The sequence below is a fragment of the Pseudorasbora parva genome, chromosome 14 (genome assembly GCF_024679245.1).
Source record: "Pseudorasbora parva isolate DD20220531a chromosome 14, ASM2467924v1, whole genome shotgun sequence".
Lineage (NCBI taxonomy): Eukaryota > Metazoa > Chordata > Actinopteri > Cypriniformes > Gobionidae > Pseudorasbora > Pseudorasbora parva.
Genome location: NC_090185.1, coordinates 6,323,165 through 6,344,615, shown reverse-complemented (window position 1 = coordinate 6,344,615; position 21,451 = coordinate 6,323,165). Strand labels below are relative to the sequence as shown.

General features: G+C 36.2%; 3 protein-coding genes across 7 annotated transcripts in view; 1 reads left to right on the top strand and 2 right to left on the bottom strand.

The window, feature by feature from the left end:
- Positions 1-1,424: 1,424 nt before the first annotated feature.
- mibp (muscle-specific beta 1 integrin binding protein) lies at positions 1,425-4,412 on the bottom strand. 2 transcript variants are annotated; one of them, XM_067415355.1, is made up of 8 exons: positions 4,256-4,412; positions 3,458-3,548; positions 2,931-2,979; positions 2,584-2,758; positions 2,192-2,263; positions 2,005-2,111; positions 1,830-1,915; positions 1,425-1,737 (listed from the first exon to the last, which is right to left on the bottom strand). In XM_067415355.1, the coding sequence occupies exons 1-7, from the start codon at positions 4,279-4,281 to the stop codon at positions 1,830-1,832; spliced, it is 606 nt and encodes a 201-aa protein (XP_067271456.1). In that variant the 5' UTR covers positions 4,282-4,412; the 3' UTR covers positions 1,425-1,737. The 2 variants fall into 2 exon arrangements, with proteins under 2 accessions (XP_067271456.1, XP_067271457.1); XM_067415356.1 differs by lacking the exon at positions 2,931-2,979 and having other exon boundaries at positions 4,256-4,290.
- A 1,925-nt stretch (positions 4,413-6,337) lies between these two features.
- Positions 6,338-14,975, bottom strand: atcaya (ATCAY kinesin light chain interacting caytaxin a). Of its 3 annotated transcripts, none has more exons than XM_067415344.1 (12): positions 14,670-14,975; positions 13,296-13,373; positions 10,622-10,680; positions 10,304-10,540; positions 9,493-9,669; positions 9,304-9,406; positions 9,088-9,219; positions 8,801-8,887; positions 8,622-8,720; positions 8,491-8,526; positions 6,869-6,931; positions 6,338-6,789 (listed from the first exon to the last, which is right to left on the bottom strand). In XM_067415344.1, the coding sequence occupies exons 2-12, from the start codon at positions 13,370-13,372 to the stop codon at positions 6,759-6,761; spliced, it is 1,101 nt and encodes a 366-aa protein (XP_067271445.1). In that variant the 5' UTR covers position 13,373; positions 14,670-14,975; the 3' UTR covers positions 6,338-6,758. The 3 variants fall into 3 exon arrangements, with proteins under 3 accessions (XP_067271445.1, XP_067271446.1, XP_067271447.1); XM_067415345.1 differs by having other exon boundaries at positions 14,674-14,975; XM_067415346.1 differs by lacking the exons at positions 13,296-13,373; positions 14,670-14,975 and adding an exon at positions 12,267-12,557 and having other exon boundaries at positions 6,339-6,789.
- A 2,069-nt stretch (positions 14,976-17,044) lies between these two features.
- zfr2 (zinc finger RNA binding protein 2) overlaps positions 17,045-21,451 on the top strand; it is a 41,190-nt gene continuing 36,783 nt past the window's right edge. For both annotated transcript variants that reach the window (XM_067415323.1, XM_067415321.1), the window contains exons 1-3: positions 17,045-17,202; positions 18,028-18,274; positions 18,857-18,971. In XM_067415323.1, coding sequence (XP_067271424.1) covers positions 17,135-17,202; positions 18,028-18,274; positions 18,857-18,971 — 430 coding nt within the window. In that variant the 5' untranslated portion in view covers positions 17,045-17,134. The remainder of the gene's footprint in view (positions 17,203-18,027; positions 18,275-18,856; positions 18,972-21,451) is intronic.

The window sequence follows — 21,451 nt, the reverse complement described above, 5'->3', positions numbered from 1 at the left end:
ACATTTAAATGTTATATCGTTATAAAAATAATCATGGGTTTAATGCGAGCTAATTTGGAAGAGGGAGAAAAACAATCCCAGGAATTAATAATGAGGTTACTTTTCATTTTAAGACTGTTAGGATGAGGAAAAACCATGGGTATTAGTTAATGGTTATTTAATAGTGACTGGTCCTGTTATTTATCTTACTAGCTCAGCTCTTAGTTGTGCTCAAAAGTTTACATACCCCATGCAGATTCTGCAAAATGTTAAATATTTTTACAAAATAAGATGGATCATACAAAAGACATGCATTGTCCTGAATAAGATATTTTACATAAAATATATTTACATAGTCAAGACAAAAAGAAAAGCGGATTTTTATTTTTTTTATTTTTAAAAAGACCCTGTTCAAAAGTTTACACACCCTTGAAAAACACTTTGCAGATTCTGCAAAGGGTATGTATAAAAGTTTGGATAAAAGCGTCTGCCAAATGCTTAAATGTAAACTTTTGAGCACAACTATCTTTAAGTGCACAAAGTATAGCTGATAGCTTCAACCCATCACCTTAACTCTAAATTCCCCTTCTTCAGATCAGGCTCAAGTCACATTAAAACAAATCGCTTTGGAAGTATTCTACATTTAAAAAAAAGAAACAAAAAAAAGAAAAGGGTCAATGGCCAATAGCAAAAGCACCTAATTGGGTTCCTGGATTGGGTCTGTGGTACCCCTTTTCCACCAAGCTGGTGCTAAATCGGAGCCAGAGCCTAGTTTCAAATCGGTTCTTTGTGTTTCCACAGCCAAAGCACCAGCTCTGAGCCAGGAAAAGTGGTTCTTAAGTAACACCAAAACATTGCTGGGCTAGAAGTAAGAACTGCTTGCGTCACTGACTGGGGGCGGCGTTACCGTAATCAACAAGATGAACACAAACCTGTGACCGCCATTTTTTCAATAGCAGCTAATCAAGCTAACAGCTGCTGGATTGTAATCTCCGTCTATACAAATCATGGAGAGCTGCACGAATGCGTTGGATTTGCAGCGTTTTAATGCTGATGTAGGATCATAAAGCCATGAGCCACTGAGGGAAGGCTAGTTCGAGATACATCGGCGCTGTGCAGACTGATTGCGTATGACATCAAAGTAGAGCGAGCGCAGACGACTCCTTATGCTTTTGATATCATACACGGATCGGTCTGCGCAGCGCCGATGCATCTCGAACAAGCCTGGTGTGTTTGTATTTCCCGCTGCCTCCCTTGCATTGCTAAAACGCTAGCAAGAAAGATGAGACGTATACAGTGACGTAAGACCTAGCTCTGCGGTGGCTCTCTTACATGTGGAAAGCCAAACCGGTTCATAAAGGCTCTCAAGTCGAACCAACTTAGAACTGACACTAGCACGGGCTCTGAACTTCTGAAACACGAAGACATAAATAAATATAAAAAGATAAAAGTCAAAGCACAATGTTTATTGGTACATGTACAAGCAAACGTTGGAAATTAGTTTTTATGTGGTAAACAATATTTCCAGAATGGAGTCACCAAGGAGTGCTTTGAAAGAGTCACAAAAACTTAAAAAAAAAAAAAAAAAACAACAACAAAAATAGACGCAGTCCTCAAAAGAAGTCAATGTAAAAAAGTTCCTCCATAGGTATTTAAGTTAAATTCCAAACTATTTACAACAACTTCATGTTTTTAACAGCCAATTCAAGTAAGATTCCTATTTACAATATTGTACAGATGGGCGGCAGCCTGCTCCTGCTGAAAGACAAAAAAAGGACACAAGTTCCTTTATTCTGGCACATAAACATGCAATGAATTATTCCACCTGACTTCTGGGTCGGCCATCTCACCTATAAGCGATTGAGAAGTGTGTTGTGGATGTCTTCGTAAACCTGGTTGTACATTTCGTCTTTTGTTTTCAAGCCATCCAAGTACTCTGTTGAAGCAGGCATGACTCAAAATGAATATTGATCTAAAATATTGTGCGTTATTATTCAAACTCAGTGTAAAGAACATATACTGTACCAATTGACAGACCGCAGTTCTCCATGGCACATCTGTTTTTCAGGTACATCGGCCACACGTGACCGTCAAAGAGTCCAGGAGGGTCAGGGACAGTGTACTGCCTTGAGCTGAAGTAAATATATATGCATTTCAGCTGCTCATATTTAACGCAATTCATGAGTGCTTATGAACTTTAAATTTAACACACCTTCTCCTCCTCTTGCACTCTTCATACGGGATGGTTATGTAATAAGACTTGTCAAAGATGTCTAGCAAAGGCCTGTTTAGGGAGAAAAAGATAAACGTCAAGATAAGAAGGTCAAAACCTTAACGTGAACACTGCTAACGGAGCTGCGAAAGCAGTCATGTGCTGATTACAGCACTTATACACAGCCGGCTCAGAAATCAGCACAAGCAGTTCCATGCCAATACCTCAGCGCTCTCTTATCTTCCCCAATGCAGGGAGTCACATGACTGGCATGTACGTCGTGTACCCTGATGTCTCCTTACATAAACTCAGCACAAGTAACTAAATGTCCCCGGAATCTAATCTTTGCCATTCATGCAGTTCAGCCACCCAAAAGTTAAAATGACGCTCACTTGTAGTTGTACAGCAGAAATCCTTCTACGATGAGGATGTGCACTTGGCTCTCGGGGTCGTCTATTTCTGCGGCCGGGGTCAACTGGATGCCGTGAGAGCGGGCGAATTTAACTGGGTTTTCCAACCAGCCCTTGACGGTATTCACCATGGCCTCCATATCCAAAGCGGTGATCACTACAAAACCAGAACAAACGCATTAAGCACAAAAAGTTGATTTTAAGTCTAATTTATAGCAAAGCCACACTGGAGAGAATGAAAATGGGTTGGGAGGGACATTGTAAAAATCTTTGTTATGGGAGGCGATGCATAAAATGAGTCATTTCACTCCTACGATTGATATTCTTACCATCCCACTGTTTAAAGCCATCCGCTCCGACTGCTATCTGATCCGGCGGCTGAAATAACAGTGACCAGTAAAACACTGCAGCAAATGCCATCATCTGCCGTCATGTATATTAGAGAGCCAGACTGCTGATCTAGAATCAGGTCTCGGCCATCATGACCTGATGAATAGAACTTGACAGACGGGAGGAAACTGATCTTGGATCAGCACTTTTGAGTTCTTTTTTGCTTAAGTTACATACACCAGCCCTCTTATACAAGTAGCCAAATTAAAGTTATATCAGATAAATAACGTTAGAGGAAAAGCAAATGTAAAGAATCCATTATATTAAATTTACTTCTTACTGAAGCCATACATGATGTGCTACTAATAGGGAAAAACAGAAAACTAGCACAAAAATCTAATCTATTGTTAAATGACAACTGATACACTACATTTCGTCTCATTAAAAAAGCCATTAGTTTTAACCTTTTGAAAGCTTACACAAAACTAACTAGACATATTAAATACTTATATTTAGATGAACCCACCTTGAAAAAGTCATCCTGGTGAATCACACAGCAGTTTGGCAAGGCTTTGATTAACCTGTCCGTCAGGGTGGTTTTACCACCATTAGTCACGCTAAACATGAAATAAATAAAAGTAATGTTAAAGATAATAAAACAGTTAGGATATGAGTCAACATGCAGAACGATTAAACTTATAATTTTGCGTGTTATAGGTTTATTCATGTTAAAATTGGCGGGGTTTCCTCAGTTCCTCATAACAACAACAAAGATTATAACATTTTTATTAGTTACCTGCGTGTTCAATACAATCATCTCGTAGATAATTTTATACACTTAATTAAATTATCAATTAAAGTAACAGCGTCAAAAGTCAATGTTACTTTGATATTTTGTTCTTTGTTTTAAAGCAGTGGTGCACAAACAATGCACAATTACAATCACAAGTAACATTAAAAAAGACATCTCAACAAGAAAGTGATTACAAATATAGTTAAATTTACTTTACATACAACAACAATACGAGATTAATAAATGAATAGATGTATTAAGGCGCGAATGTCCGTTATAAACATTCAGCAACTTCGGCGCGCTCACAATTTTAAATCTCCCGCTCAAAACATAAACAAACGTTTCAAAGCTCGCGATTCTGTGGAAACTCTCATCCAACGCGTCATGAGTGATAATAAAAGACGGTAAGAATTTAATAAATTTCTCAGCACGAATATATATCTATTTAACCCAACTTAAACATAATACAATTCACATGGCTTGACTGTAACTATTACAATAAGTTAATAACTCTAAAAAAAAGTCACTTACCCTCCAACTCCAATGATGTACTTCATTGTATCCGATCTGTTTTTGCGTTTTGCAAAACGACTAAAATCTAATGTTAAAATTAAAAACTTCTGCTTGAAGCTTAATATGCAGTCTTATCACCGTAGTGGCTAGTGCGATATGGGAACAAAGTTTGCACGTGGGCATATAACCAAACGTTGACGTCATAGTAAGGGCGTGGCTAAAGTGCTAGGCAACCAATCGCAGTTCTCTAAGGGAGAGCAAGCTCATATTCATTAATCGGCTTATAAATTCTCACGAATTTCACCGAAAAAAATAACTATTAGAACAAATAAGAGATTAAAAGTGTTTTTATATATCGGTGTTCTAAATCAGCATGTACAAACTGAATTGGCAGCTGACATTTTAATCTGTTCTTAAAATTAACAACATGACATAAAAAGAATACAGTAGGTCGATAGAGTTTACAGTTTAATGCCACACAATTTAATATTATAATTAATGTATAGATGACACAATGACACAGCTGACAAGGTGTCACTTAAACTGCATTTTGGGTGTTATCTCTGTTTTAATGGATATCCTCAATGGACTCTCAAATATTTAGGTGAGGGGTCAGAATAATTCTGCGGGGTAATTGAAGGACACCATGTTCCTCAATTCCTCATGGGGGCGAAATCACATGCATTGTGCGAGGGGGCACAGTTAATAATACATTATAAGTCTTTCATAATCAAAATGAAACCTTATGCACTTGAATGTTTTTTGACTAGAACTAATAAATCCAGATGTGAATGATAAAAAGTCAAAACTTATGGTTACTAAAGGCAAAAGTTATGACTGGAATTGCTTCCCCATTTCCAAATGACAGCGAGGGTCATTTTTTATTTGGGACAAAGAGTGTGACTGGTCGCTCCGTTATGAAGACTGCTGATATAATAGTCACATACACACATAAATAGTCTGTCACATCATGGAAATATAAAAATAACCATCTTGTGATTGGATGCGAGACTTTGCAGAGCTCAGGGAGTTGATGTGTTTGATAGGATAGGTTGAGAGGTAATAAATTCCAGCATTGTTTTGAATAAGCAAGACATGTTTTACATTTATAAATGAGCTTACAGAACACATTATTATTAGTCATTCAGATGTAAAGATCAAGAAAAGACCAACACAAATCAATATTGTACTCGTACGCATAGCAGAATGTTTAATTTTTCATAGCAAACATAAGGCAACATAAAAATACTGCTGAATACATTAATGTCAATGTTTTCAGAGATGACTGGCACTTATCATGTACAAAAGCGGGTCATTAAACAAGAGGAAGGGGTTAAAACGTTCAAAAAACATCCAAGAAAGGATTCCAGGCAAACATAACTGGCGAAATCTAATAAAGTTACATTCGATTTGGGCGCATACACAGAGAAGCACAGGAACGCTTGTTCTGGAAATCGACATGCACCACCAATCAAATCCTGAGCGGACACATCCGTCCCTTAAAGGGTTAGTTCACCCAAAAATGAAATGATGTCATTAACTCCTCCCCCTAATTTCGTTCCACACCCGTAAGACCTCCGTTCATCTTCACACACAGTTTAAGATATTTTAGATTTAGTCTGAGAGCGTATGTAAGTGTATGCACACTATACTGTCCATGTCCAGAAAGGGAATAAAAACATCATCACAGTAGTCCATATGAGACATCAGTGGGTTAATTAGAGTCTCTTGAAGCATCCAAAATACATTTGGGTCCAAAAATAACAAAAACTACGACTTTACTCAGCATTGTCTTCTCTTCAGTGTTCCTCAAATAAAGATTCAAACGGTTCATGAATCAGTGAACTGATCAACTGCTGAAATCACGTGACATTGGCGATCCGAATCATTGATGTATTTTATTATTTTGATGTATTTATAAACTGATGTAACAAATGTATTTTGGATGCTTCAAGAGACTCTAATTAACCCACTGATGTCTCATATGGACTACTGTGATGATGTTTTTATTCCCTTTCTGGACATGGACAGTATAGTGTGCATACACTTGCATACGCTCTCAGACTAAATCTAAAATATCTTAAACTGTGTGTGAAGATGAACGGAGGTCTTACGGGTGTGGAACGACATTAGGCTGAGGAGTTAATGACATTTCATTTTTGGGTGAACTAACCCTTTAAAGGCGGGTCACATGGGTCAGAAAGCAGGGAACAGCCAATTTTAAAAAGCGATAACTGCAAAGAGGCTACAGTGTGTGATGGTACATCCTGCTACCCAAAACACCAACGGTTCTCTACGTTAAGTTGGTGGACTTCGAGACACTTTTTTTTTCTTCCAAATTGTGCCTTTGCAGACGAAAGCGAGAGCAGCTAGCCTTCTCACCCTCCAACTTTCAATTGAAGTTTCTGCTTTGTTGCGGATCTGGAACTGGTTTTGCGTCGTCTAATTTGCATTTGAATAATTTGGGAATATGAAAAATGGTCCAAGATCTGCAACAAGAACATTCAAGCTCGTGGTCGGCTCAGAGTCCAGGTTCTTCAGTCGCTGTTGTCCTGGAGACAGAACGTTGTTTTTAATGTGGCAGAACGAAAGCATTCATGGACTAATAATGCGTTATGCGTGTTCGCTCACCTCTCTGGAATCTGCTGCTGTTCTTGATGCTGTTCTTCTTTCTGCTCCTGCTCCTGCTCCATTCTACAAAGAAAAAAGCTTTCTGGGTAACTTATTCTATTACCCAATCACGACTGCCGCGTCCCAATTCGCATACTATCCGTCCTAAATAGTATTTGAAAATATAAAATAAAGTGTCTCAAATCAGAGTAAGTTGAAATGAGTATGCCAAAGATACACGGATGGTCTAGTTTTGTCGGCTAAAATCAGAAGAGGGGGATTTGATTAGAACTACAAAAAGTGTTAAAAAAAACTACAAATATGGCAGAGGTGATATCTATCTATCTATCTATCTATCTATCTATCTATCTATCTATCTATCTATCTATCTATCTATCTATCTATCGTTCTGTCTGTCCGTCCGTCCTTCCATCCATCTATTATTCTGTCTATCTATCTACCCATCTGTCCATCCATCTGTCCGTCCATCCATCCATCCATCCATCCATCCATCCATCCATCCATCCATCCATCCATCCATCCATCCATCCATTGTTCTATCTATCTATCTATCTATCTATCTATCTATCTATCTATCTATCTATCTATCTATCTATCTATCTATCTATCTATCTATCTATCGTTATGTCTGTCTGTCCGTCCTTCCATCCATCTATTATTCTGTCTATCTATCTACCCATCTGTCCATACATCTGTCCGCCCATCCATCTATTGGTCTGTCCATCCATCCATCCATCCATCCATCCATCCATCCATCCATCCATCCATCCATCCATCCATCCATCCATTGGTCTGTCTGTCTGTCTGTCTATCTATCTATCTATCTATCTATCTATCTATCTATCTGTCTATCTGTCTATCTATCTATCTATCTATCTATCTATCTATCTATCTATCTATCTATCTATCTATCTATCTATCTATCGTTATGTCTGTCTGTCCGTCCTTCCATCCATCTATTATTCTGTCTATCTATCTATCCATCTGTCCATCCATCTGTCCGTCCATCCATCTATTGGTCTGTCCATCCATCCATCCATCCATCCATCCATCCATCCATCCATCCATCCATTGGTCTGTCTATCTATCTATCTATCTATCTATCTATCTATCTATCTATCTATCTATCTATCTATCTATCTATCTATCTATCTATCTATCTATCTATCATTATGTCTGTCTGTCCGTCCTTTCATCCATCTATTATTCTGTCTATCTATCTACCCATCTGTCCATTCATCTATTGGTCCGTCCATCCATCCATCCATCTATCTATCTATCTATCTACCCATCTGTCCATACATCTGTCCGTCCGTCCGTCCGTCCGTCCGTCCGTCCGTCCGTCCGTCCGTCCGTCCATCCATCCATCCATCCATCCATCTAATGTTCTGTCTAGCCATCTATCTATCATCCATCCGTCCGTTCATCCGTCCGTCTATCTGTCCATCTCAAAGCTTGCCTCTTCTTCTGCAACACACTCAAAAGTATGTACTTCTTCACAAAAACACTGCTTTTAGGGCATAGTATAAGTTGGCGATTTGGGACGCAGCAAATGGGAGTCTCCTCTTCCGGTTGAACTAATAACAGCTAAATAAACCTATTTGTTGTATTTTGGTAATTACCTCTCTTTTCTAGCGTTGATTCTTTCCTCTTCATATCTGCAAAAATCGACAAATTGACCTTGTAAACTGGTATCAGGTTATAGGTTTGGTTAGCAGAGGGGTAAATGTATATTTGTTTGAAATCTCCTTACTGTAAGATGCATTCTGGGATCTGAATATGATCCATAGGGACAATCTTCTCCAGCTCTTCCAGGCTGTGCACGTAACGGATCTTATTCATGAACTTCACACTGTGGAGCATATACTGTCATTCATGAGCATGTCTGAACCTTCAGTGCCTTTATATCCATGTGTTATTATCCCTGTTTACCTGATGAAGGGTTTGGAAATTGCGAGGACTGTCCGGATAAACCAGGAAGGGTGAGTGATGATCAGAGACTTTAGGTTTTTTCTCAGTCTGAGGAAAAATGTTGGAGATGTAGTCTGAATAGTTCTCAGTCAATCAATCTTTATTTGTATAGCACCTTTCAACAACCAAAAGGAGGACCAAGGTGCTTCACGTTTAATACAGAAGAACATTTGCAGTATAACATATCTTCTATAAATCCATCCATCCATTCTATAAAACACATTTGCATTAAAGCGATGTTTTCATACCTTCTGTCGATCATCTGATAGCACTTCTTAAGCCAGCTAATGCCGGGCATTTTACTCCGCGGCGTTCCTCCGTTCATGTAGATGATCAGGTAATCCTCGGCGACCAGCATCTCCAGACTGCTCACCACATACCTGAGGGACAGGACAGCACAGCCAAATAAAGACAGAACCGGATGATATTGTACAGTCTGGGTTAGCTGCGTTTCATGGCCTTACAGAAAGAGGTTTTCCATCAGGTAATGGTAATCTGGGCAGCTGCTGTCAGGAAGGTAACACGCTGTGAACACGATGATGGCGTTCAAGCCCTCGCCATAGTAGCCTAAAGAAGAGAGCGGAGCAGAGAACTCAAGACATGGCAAAGGCTTTAGAAACTTCATAAGCATTGACTTGGGTTACGGGACATACCTCCGTGCGATATGACCCGCAGATAGGGTCGGATGACCTGCATGTCGATCCGATGTTCCTGTTCTCCGATGATCACGGTCCTCCACAATCGGCCGTTCACCCCCGTCCCGTCCACACCTTCTCCATCAGCATCACTGTCAGCAGGAGGAGCTTTGACTGAGGCCACGGGTGTGTCGTCTGGAAGACATGGATCCATGAGTGGAACATCCATCCCTCCGTACATACCTCTATCTATCTATCTATCTATCTATCTATCTATCTATCTATCTATCTATCTATCTATCTATCTATCTATCTATCTATCTATCTATCTATCTGTCTGTCTGTCTGTCTGTCTGTCTGTCTGTCTGTCTGTCTGTCTGTCTGTCTGTCTGTCCATTCATCATCCATTTGTCCCTCTATCTATCTATCTATCTATCTATCTATCTATCTATCTATCTATCTATCTATCTATCTATCTGTCTGTCTGTCTGTCTGTCTGTCTGTCTGTCTGTCTGTCTGTCCATTCATCATCCATTTGTCTATCTATCTATCTATCTATCTATCTATCTATCTATCTATCTATCTATCTATCTATCTATCTGTCTGTCTGTCTGTCTGTCTGTCTGTCTGTCTGTCTGTCTGTCTGTCTGTCCATTCATCATCCATTTGTCTATCTATCTATCTATCTATCTATCTATCTATCTATCTATCTATCTATCTATCTATCTATCTATCTATCTATCTGTCTATCTGTCTGTCTGTCTGTCTGTCTGTCTGTCTGTCTGTCTGTCTGTCTGTCCAGGAGCCATGAAGTACAGCGTATCCTTACCTTCCCACTCCAGGTCGTTGCCGTTGGTTATGAACTCGAGCGAGTCCGTGTCATCGGGCGTCTCGATATCATCCACATTAATATCCAAGTCATCAGGCGTATCCAGGAAGTCATCGGAGAGCAAAGACCCTTCGCTCTGGTCCAAAGACAAGTTCATATCCGGCGCCACCAGTGTGCGACGCTTCCGGTGAGCTCCGCCCCCTCCGGCTCCACCAATGAGGAGAGAGTTTGGGGGAGCTGAGCCAATCAAAATGATAGAAGAGCATTAATCGAATGCAAATTAGATAAACGGTTTGCGTATGAAACAAAGCCACTTACAAGTTCTCCCCTCGCTCAGGGCGCAGGAAGAGTCCATGTCACCCTCCGCAGGAAGTGGCCTATCGCAAGCACAATATTTCACTTAATTCACTTAAAACGCTGCATGATTTTTAATCAAAAATATTTGTGAGTTTGTGTAGGAAAGACCTATGTGTTGGGAAAAATACGGAGCCCCGCACATGACATGCAAGAAAAAAAAGGTAAATAGTGCGCACAATTTACTATTTCGTTCCTGCGATTTTTAAATAGTGCGCACGTCTTACCAATTCGTTCCCTCGATTTATAAATAGTGCGCACATTTTACTAATTCGTTCCCTCGATTTATAAATAGTGTGCACGTTTTACTAATTCGTTCCCTCGATTTATAAATAGTGTGCACATTTTACTAATTTGTTCCCTCGATTTATAAATAGTACGTAGGTTTTACTAATTTGTTCCCTCGATTTATAAATAGTGTGCACGTTTTGCTAATTCGTTCCCTCGATTTATAAATAGTGTGCACGTTTAACCAATTCGTTCCCTCGATTTATAAATAGTGTGCACGTTTTACTAATTCGTTCCCTCGATTTATAAATAGTACGTACGTTTTACTAATTTGTTCCCTCGATTTATAAATAGTGAGCACGTTTTACTAATTCGTTCCCTCGATTTATAAATAGTGTGCACGTTTTACTAATTCGTTCCCTCGATTTATAAATAGTGTGCACGTTTTACTAATTCGTTCCCTCGATTTATAAATAGTGTGCACGTTTTACTAATTCGTTCCCTCGATTTATAAATAGTGCGCACGTTTTACTAATTCATTCCCTCGAATTTATAAATAGTGAGCACGTTTTATTATTTTAGTTCCCTCAATTTATAAATCGTGCGCACGTTTTACTAATTCGTTCCCTCGATTTATAAATCGTGAGCACGTTTTACTAATTCGTTCCCTCGATTTATAAATCATGAGCACGTTTTACTAATTCGTTCCCTCAATTTATAAATCGTGAGCACGTTTTACTAATTCGTTCCCTCGATTTATAAATTGTGAGCACGTTTTACTAATTCGTTCCCTCGATTTATAAATCGTGAGCACGTTTTACTAATTCGTTCCCTCAATTTATAAAACATGCGCACGATTTAACTTACTAGCTTTTTACTGCATGTCATGTGCGTGGCTCTGTAGAAAAAGACAATTGTAATTTTTTTATTTTTAGGTGAACTGTTTCTTTAAGAGGGTAGCAGATTGTGATATGCTAATTAGCACCCTAGGCCCTTGGGGTGCACACGCAGCTGATAAACAGAGGGGGTTGTCCGTGCCGGTGGGGGTCACAGCTGCTGCTTTTTGGCTAAACACTATTTAACTCGCAGTTGTCATTGTTTCCCCCATTTCAGACGACAACGACAAATACAAAGACATACATAATACTAACATATGTAAATAAATGAATGCATCATTCACAGACTAAATTTGGCACCATGTTATTTATAACAACAACAGCTTCCCTGTGGAGCGTCATCACAGTTCTAGGTCTTACAATGGCTGTTATTAAACCACAATGCACCATCCAAACCGGTTTCAATGTGTTTAATACAAATGTATGATTTAAAAAAAAGAAAAACAACAACCCAGAACTGCTCATTTAAATCTGCTCTGGCTTACCTGCCGCTTAAGACGAAGAGGCTGTCTGTCCGCTTTCTGATTGCGTGAGCTCTTACTCAGATCTCATGGTCCTAACGCGGTTTAATATTTCAGAAGCATCATGCAGTCGTGTGATGCTGGAGCTGCTCCTCTAAGCCTGACCTGTCTCCATTTTCCTGGTGATGCTGCTTGTGTTGTTGGCCGCTCGCTGCGTCACATGACGTGGCTCGTTTCCATTTAGGGAGAGCGCTGCACCTGCCCCCGTCTCCATTCAGCATCTCACTCGGGATTCGCTGGAGGAACTGCGCTCTTTTCCTTTATTCAAGGCCTGTATCTCTCCACACTTCAAAAATGCTCTTCTAACTCAGTCCTTTTGTCTTGTTTCCAGTCTAAATATCTTAAAAATCTTCAATCAAGATGCATTTACTAGATAAGTAAAACGACATGAGATATTTTCCCTTGTTTTCTTAAAAAACAAAATCAAAATGAAGTGAGTTTTTGCTTCAAACAGGCAAAATGATCTGGCAATGGGGTGAGAAAAATAATCCTATTTCTGTTTGGGACGGAAACAAGAAACAAGATTATTTTTTATAACCCTGTTGGCAGATCATTTTGCCTGTTTTAAGCAAAAACTCACTTCATTTTGTTTTTTTCATTTTGTTTTTTTGTTTTTATATATCTTATGTAATTTTACTTATCTAGTAAAGGCATCTTGATTGAAGAATGTTTAGACATTTGGACTTGAAACATGAAAAAAGCTAAATAAGAAGAGCATTTTTTTTGCAGTGTATAATATCCTCCAAGCTCTCTCTCTCTCTCTCTCTCTCTCTCTCTCTCTCTCTCTCTCTCTCTCTCTCTCTCTCTCTCTCTCTCTCTCTCTCTCTCTCTCTCTATCTATCTATCTATCTAAACTATTTCACTCTTCAAGCTTTGAGGTTAGGCGTTTAAATTTTAAATTCACTATGCATCCCACAAAGGCCTGTTTATGCCAAAATTAAACCCAATTGGGGGCACCATATGTAATAACAAAGGTAAAAGATTCACATATACCCAGGAAAATCATCGTCCAGCCACTCGTCTATCGCCTCTATCATCTCCATCAGCGGGCCAAAGTCAGCGCTGCCCATGCTGAAGGAGAAAAACACCAGTTCAGACGCAAATCATTTGACATTTGACAAAAATATGTTCTGGTCACAGGTCGATCCCATGGGTGCCATGTGACACTCAACCCCAAAGTCAATCCATATACCAGAGGAATTTTAGTGTGCTACGGATTAATGAAAAAAAAAAAAACCTTTTAATCCGTGGATGACGTGTTCTCCACTTTGATGTGGAGATAATTCCCTGTTCTTCACCTGTGAATTGTCTCTTTCAACTTTTGGCTGAACATTGGAAGACATTTTACAGTAAACAAAACCAACAACTGGGTTTTTATAGTTTATTATATATATATATATATATATATATATATATATATATATATATATATATATATATATATATATATATATATATATATATATATATATATTTTTTTTTTTTTTTTTTTTTTTTACTAAAATAAACATTAACTAAAAAAATAAAATATAAAAACTCATGTTGGGTGAATGAGACATTCAGCTAATTTAATTCAAATTAGTTTATTTTTGACTAGTTTATCAAAAATATATGATATTTGTATCTGTAATCCATGTTTGCATATTTTCTTATAAAGTTTTACATTATTATTATAGGTGTGTATTGACAAACAAAACAAACGAGCGGGTTATTATAGTTATCTACAACTATAATTAAAACCATAAAGTTTCTTCAAATAAAAAAAAGTTTATATTATTATAGATATGTATTGATATCTGTTTTATATATTATATACATTTAATATATTTTTTCATAATTTAAAATATTGTATTTTTTTATAAAATGTATAAAATTTGTTTAGTGTTAATTATTTATTCATATAGACATTTTGCATGTTTTATAAATAAATTGCATATAAGTATGAGGACATATTTCACTCAGTTTTAATATTATTTATATTAATATTATAATATTAATATATTTATTTTTCTAAGTGGACAATCACATCAGGTGATAAATGCTGCCTTTCCGGTTTAAGAAAAGCGCATTAAAATGCATTTTTATTATTTAAAAGCAAAAAACTGCTAAAAATGACAATATAAACACATATAAAACATTAAAAAAATGATAATTCAAAATATATTAGTACTTCATAAGTGTCTAATCTGTCTAATAAATATAAAGACGTTATGGTGGTGTAGCTTGAAAGCACTAATTCACTATTTTTCAGAAATTCGTGCAATAAGTGCATCCCATTCAAAGCTCATTAATTAGTCAAATGTTGCTTCATTCAGTCTTTGAGAGACTAAAATAATCCCGAAGCATTATTAAGCCTCAGTTACTCACGTACGGATCGGGTTATTCCTGCTGATTTTAGCTCCTCATCCGGAGCAGAGCGCAGGTGTTGATGCAGGTGCTCCTAAAACACTGGTCCTCTGTTCACTGAGGGACAGAGAAACCACGCTCACAAACACACACTCACACACTCCGTTCAGCCCGTCCTGTTTCTAAAATAATCATAAACCCAAAGATTAGCAGTAAGGATGCGTTAGGAATATGAGTGACACTTCGTCATATTCCTTCTCCTCCTGAATGCTGATGGTCCAGGCTCCGGATGAATGGAGCATCTGTTATTGGGGCACTTCCACATCCTCTAAACACTGGAACAACAGAGCCTTTGACACCCGTTAGAAATAACCCCCTGAACCCACAGGTGGCGCTAATGTACAAGGCATATATCTGCTCATTTTGGGTGAAACAAATGTATAATACAGGGTTTTCAAACTTTATGATGCCGAGGACCCCCAAATATGAGGACCCTACCCTAAATTCCGGCTGTACGTTTTTATGTATGAAAAAAACAACACACATTGGATAAATAGTAAGTGTGACATTGCAAATAAAACATTGTTTCCAAACTTAAATTGGCTATATTAATGTTGGATGTTTAAACCGGAAGAATATTATTTTCACACTGTAAAAAAATATTTTAGAAAAAAAGTTACCTGGTTGCCTTAACATTTTGAGTTCATTGAAATTAAAATGTTGAGTTAATACAATGAACATTTTTTGAGATTCGACAACCTTTATTAAAATATCATTAAAATATGTTGTTAGCATAATGTGTAATTGTGTGTGTTTTATTTCTGATGATGCAGTGAAACATGCCAAATAGTGCTATTTTCATGATTAATCATTTTTTTATGTGGTTCAGATATAATAATATTTTCAGTTTCTATTTAGTAATCAAATTTCCTTCATTGTATCAACTCAAATTTTTAATTTCAATAAACTCAAAATTTTAAGGCAACCAGGTTACTTACTTTTTTAAGTTAAACCAACAAAAAACAACATTTTTTTTTTTTACAGTGCAGTAAAAACTATTATATAAGCAACTATCCCTAATGTATGCATTAATACTGTTTTACAACCCCAGTGAGCAAGATAAAGGGCACTTTAGTGAGAAAAACTTACTAGAAAGATGCAAAGCAAGCATATACAATTCTGGAAAGTATGTTTATGGCAAGAAAGAAACATTTAGAAATGAAACCGTAAGTATGTTCAGTGGATTTTATCCATTTGCTTTTCTGGGGACCCCTTAACCTTCTGGGGGACCCCTGGGGGTTGAAAACCACTGGTATAATCTGTAGCCTAATACAATGTGTTCAGATTTTTTTGTTTATTATCTTATAAAAATCATATAAAATTATAGGCATGTATTGCTGTCTATTTATATAATATATTTTTACATAATATTTAAAATTTCTTATGTTTTTATAAAATATAGCTTAGTAAATTGGTAATTTACATGTATTTGTTTGAAGTAATTTATTTATGTAGACATTACTTTTGCATGTTGTATTGTTGTTAATTTAATAAATAAATAAATTACATATATTAGGACATGGGGACATATTTTAGTCAGTTATATATTAATATATACATTTTTCTAAGCATTAAATCACACCAGGCGATAAATGCCGCCTTGTTTCGTGTTCCTGAGAGTTAAAGGGATAGTACCAAAAATGAATGGGTGTGAATTTCTTTCTTGTGTTGAACACAAAAGTAGATGATTTGAAGAATGTTGGTAACCAAAAAGCTTCTGGTCCTCATTGACTTCCATTTAATTATAAGAGAACGCAGAAGCATTGAAATATATATTTTTTTCTTATCCCTTTAAAAGCCTCCGTAGTACATGTAATTTTATTTTACCGCAACTTGGCGTTCGCATTCTTCAAAATATCTTTCTTTATGTTCAAGTGAAGAAAGAACATAATACAGGTTTGAAAAAACTTGAGGGTGAGAAATTATGATTGCTGGGTGAAATATCCCTTTAAATCTTTGGCGGTCTAAATTAATAAAAATGTGTGGAAACTTTTTAAAAAGTACATCTTTAAATTAAACTCACCCATTTGGCTTTCTGTCAAATTAAACCTGAAAATTATGATTCGACTGTGGCAGTTTTTAGTCAAAAAAACAAAAATGTCCGTGCCTGAGCATTTGAATGGCTGAACATCAATTCACAAAAACATAACTTACACAAAATCTGAAATTTGTTTATGTATTCTTAATATATATATATTAATGTTTAAAAACCTACATTCTTCATTTCAGGACACCACCATACGCCATTGATAGATAATTAACTAGTTATACTTTTAATTACTATAATATAAATTCGTCGTTTCATTATGGCGGTTTTATTTTTAGGCGCCGCGGGGGGCAGTGGCGCGAAGGTGACCGACGACGTCACAGACACGTGTTGATCACGTGACCGCCGGAGCCGCCGCTGCTCTGCTGCTGAAGTTTCTATGATGGCGGCCAGTAATTATTATGGATTCACACATGCAGCCGCTGCAGCCGCCGCCCCGCAGTACAGGTACAATACAAACACACGAGCACGATCACTGCGCTTATTTACAGCAGGCACAGAGGCATAAAGATATTCAAACGAGTTCATGACGGCTAACGCTCGTAGATATCCACGAGCTGCTGTTGTTTGTGTGTTTATTAATGCATGCATGATTTTAATATCATTAAAGTGGGTTTGCGGGAGATATGCTAGTGCTAGTATAAGTACGATAGTGCTGCTATGTTTATGGACACCTCCCAGAATATCATGGTAACCTAGCTACTGCATGCAAATACCATGGTAAACATGTAATTGTTTGCCATTTTGCTTTTTTAAAAACCTACGTTTACGTAAAAGTACTTCTTCGTATGATTGAAAGTAACGTTACCTTTGTAAATACTCTTTTTTTCCAATAACGGTATTACCGTGCTATTTTGGAAAATTTGCAAGGGGTCACTACAAAAGTTATTCGTTTTTAGTTATTAGTAGTTAGTTTTTGCTGTTGTTCAAAAGAGACTTATGCTCACAAATGCTGCATTTTATGTTGTGAAATATTTTTACGATTTAAAATGCATGTTTTTTTTTTTCAATATATTTATTGTAATTCATTCCTGTGGATTTTCAGCATCATTATTCAGTGGCACATGATCCTTCAGAAATCATTCTAATATGCTAAGATGCTGCTTAAATATTATAGGATATTTATTTTTTGTGGAAAACATTAATTTATGCAAATTTAAACAAAAATTTAGAAGCATAGATATTTCTTTTAACAACTTAAAAATGAAATGCAATTCTTCTGAACTAATGGTAGTGACTACATTGATTCTGAATCCCTAAATTTCCGTCCAGCGCCCAGCCGCCTCCAGCATATACCCACCCAACCACGGGCAGCTATAACGTCCAGCCCGCCCCTGGAGTGGCCCATGCGGTGACGGCCTCTTACCCCGCAGCCCCTGCCCAACCGGCACGTCCTGCAGTGACCGCCCCGTACCCCACCTACCAACCCCATCCTGCCCAAAACTACGGCTACCGGCAGCCCGAAACCACCCCGCAGCCGACGACCACACCTCAAACCTACCAGGTGTTGACTGAACCGGTAAGTGTATTCCAGTGATGCCAGTAACGAGTTACTCTCGTAATCTGATTACTTTTTTCCAGTAACGAGTAATCTAATGTTACCATTTCCAAACCAGTAATCAGATTAAAGTAACTTATCTAAGTCACTGTGAGTTACTATTTTAGTCATTTTCCTTAGTAAAAAATAAATATATATATTGTTGCTTTCTTCTTGTGTCTCGGGGAGAGTATTTTTAATGAAATATTTTTTAATTTCAACTTAAAATGGCAGGATATACATTGTTGACATTACTTTTAAAAATGCACTTCCATTAAAGTGAGTGTTGGCGAAACCGGTTGTCATTTCTGTGTTGAGGCGGCGGGAGTGTTGTCGGAAACTGCTAAAAGTAACTAATAAAGTAACTTGTAATCTAACTTAGTTACTTTTGAAATCAAGTAATCTGTAAAGTATCTAAGTTACTTTTTAAAGGAGTAATCAGTAATCAGATTACTTTTTCAAAGTAACTGAGGCAGCACTGGTGTATTCTTCACTCTTCTTATGCTCATGATGTACCACAGTTGTCGTTGTTGTGACTCTTTCCTGTATGAATTGATTCCTCAGGAGAATTACACTTACGGCCGACCGCCGACGGTCAGCAGCTATGAGAACAAGCAGTACTTTCAAACGAGCATCGCGCCCGCGCAGCGAACCGCAACTGAGGCCTACTTCCAGACAGGTGAATCTGATCGCGATCTGTAGACGTAATAATGTGACAGATTTATTGAGGGTAAAGTGATGTGTTTTTAAAGACCGTCTGTGGTACGAAGGTTTAGTTTTTGCCTGTTTTGTAAATGCGGACATGTCGAGCTTTGGTACTCGTGCAAGACAGGTTTATTTGAATAGCACATTTCATACACAATGGCATTTCAAAGTGCTTTACATAGAAATTAATTAAAATAGTGATAACGTATGCATAAGAAATAAGAATATCATGTGAGAATTAAAATAGTTGTAAAGAGAAATAAAAAATATAATGTGTGCAGGTGATGCAGATTTGAGTCTGGTCTGAAAAACGCTCTGTATATGAACTCAGTTTGAGGATGTGTTTTGACTTGCTAAATTGCGGTGGTTGTTTTTTTGATTATGTCATGTATTAAGCAAATAACAGTGAATGTAACATTTAATGGTCAAAGTTGAATTGTAGTTACAATTATTGTGATATATTTGCAGTGATTTTGCTGGTGGTATAAATTTAATGTCGTGGCTATTACATTGATTTTAATGCACTTTTTTGGGCATTACATTTTATTGTTCAGTTGGCATGTTTGCTTCATTTTTGTGAATTAATTTCAATGAATCAAACTATTTACATTAAAATATATTAGCTAAAGTAAAATATATAAATATTATTTTCAAGGATCTGTAATAAATGACCAATGTTGTGACTCTTGCAGTAATTTTAATGTGCTTTTTGGACATAACCTTTCTTAAGGCTTACAAGATCGTTCATTTAGCGTTTAACTCCATTTAATATTCTAAATTAAACGTTTCCTATATTGCATTTTATCAGATGAAAATGTTTTAGGCAGCGTATGTGAGTCTGGTTATTGTTTACTACAACTATGAAAAATCATTTTAGTTTGCCATGGCAACTAACTGAAATAAAATAAGTTTAAAATTAGTAAGTAAAATTATTAAAAGTAAAATAGGGATAAATTAAAGTTAAAATTGAAATATTAAAAAAATTAGGCTGGCAAAAAAAAACCCCAATCTGAATAGAAATATAAGAAAGTAAATAAAGAAAAACACATAAAACTAATACAAATTACAAAAAGCACATACAATTAATAAAACTTAAAATAAAACTTAAATGCCTATAAATTCTATTAAATTAGCAATCTGGCCAAAAAAAAAAAAAACAGAACAAAATCAATAAAAATGCAAACCTGGAAAACAAAATAAACAAAACCTAAATGGAAATGCATAAAAACAAATACACCTATACGTTTCAAAAATTATGACAAATGCATAACACAATTACTAAATTAAAATGCAGACCTGGAGTAAAAATGAATGAAATCTAAATAGAAAAAAAGATCATGCGTAACAAAATTACTAAAACTTAGAATGCTTAGAAGTATAGATTTTTTTTTAAAAGTCTATTAAATAAATAGACATTTTAAAAATCAATCTGGCAAAAAAAACAAAACTTGACAAACCTGAGAAATTGCTAACCTGAAATGCAAAATAAACTAAACCTAAATAGAAATATAAAAAAATAATGACGATCTGCATAACAAAATTACTAAATTGAAATGCAGACCTGGAGTAAAAATAAATTAAACCTAAATAGAAAAGAAAAAAAAACTATGACAATGCATAACAAAATTACAAAAAATATAAATGCAATCCTGGAATAAATATTATCTAAATTATATAAAATAGAAATATTTAAAAATCTATCTGGCAAAACCCCCCAGAAAAAAACAGAACTTGAAATAAAATGCAAACTTGCAATAAATATAAATGAAATATAAATATAAGAAACACCTAATACGAATAATAATTACAATGCACATAACAATTTTTTTTATTAAATTGCAAACCTATAATATAACTATTGCAAAACTAATATGTTGTATACATAGATTTAATGTTGCTATTGTATTGTTATAAGGGATGCACCGATATAATTTTTTCAGAACCGATCTGAGTTTTTCTGAGTATCTGTCGATACCGATACTAAACAGATCCGATACCAATGCAGTTTTGTTAAAAAAATTTATGTTGAATTTCTAAACCTTAGTGTGTTGAATTGAAAATCACTCTTTTGTGAGTCTAACACAGTCAACTAAATACAGACTTCATAACAAAGAAAAACAACAAATAAAAAAATAAAAATTAAATCACAATCTATGACAAAAATAGCCTACTACTATAGATGGTGCATAAATTAGATTAGTGAATAATTAAGCAGCAAAGGTTACAAAATGACGAGTGCACAATAATTGTATGAAATCTAAACATTTAGATGGGGGAAAATAAAGGAAACCACAAAAGTAAATAAGTTAGCTGTAAATCTGGTAAAATGTTACACAAAATACATTCATGAAAAACAAGTAAATATATTTATAGAAATAGGGCCTATATACTAAGAAATTACATTTATTTTTAATGTATAGTGCATTTTTTTTAATGAGACAGCAACATATAGAT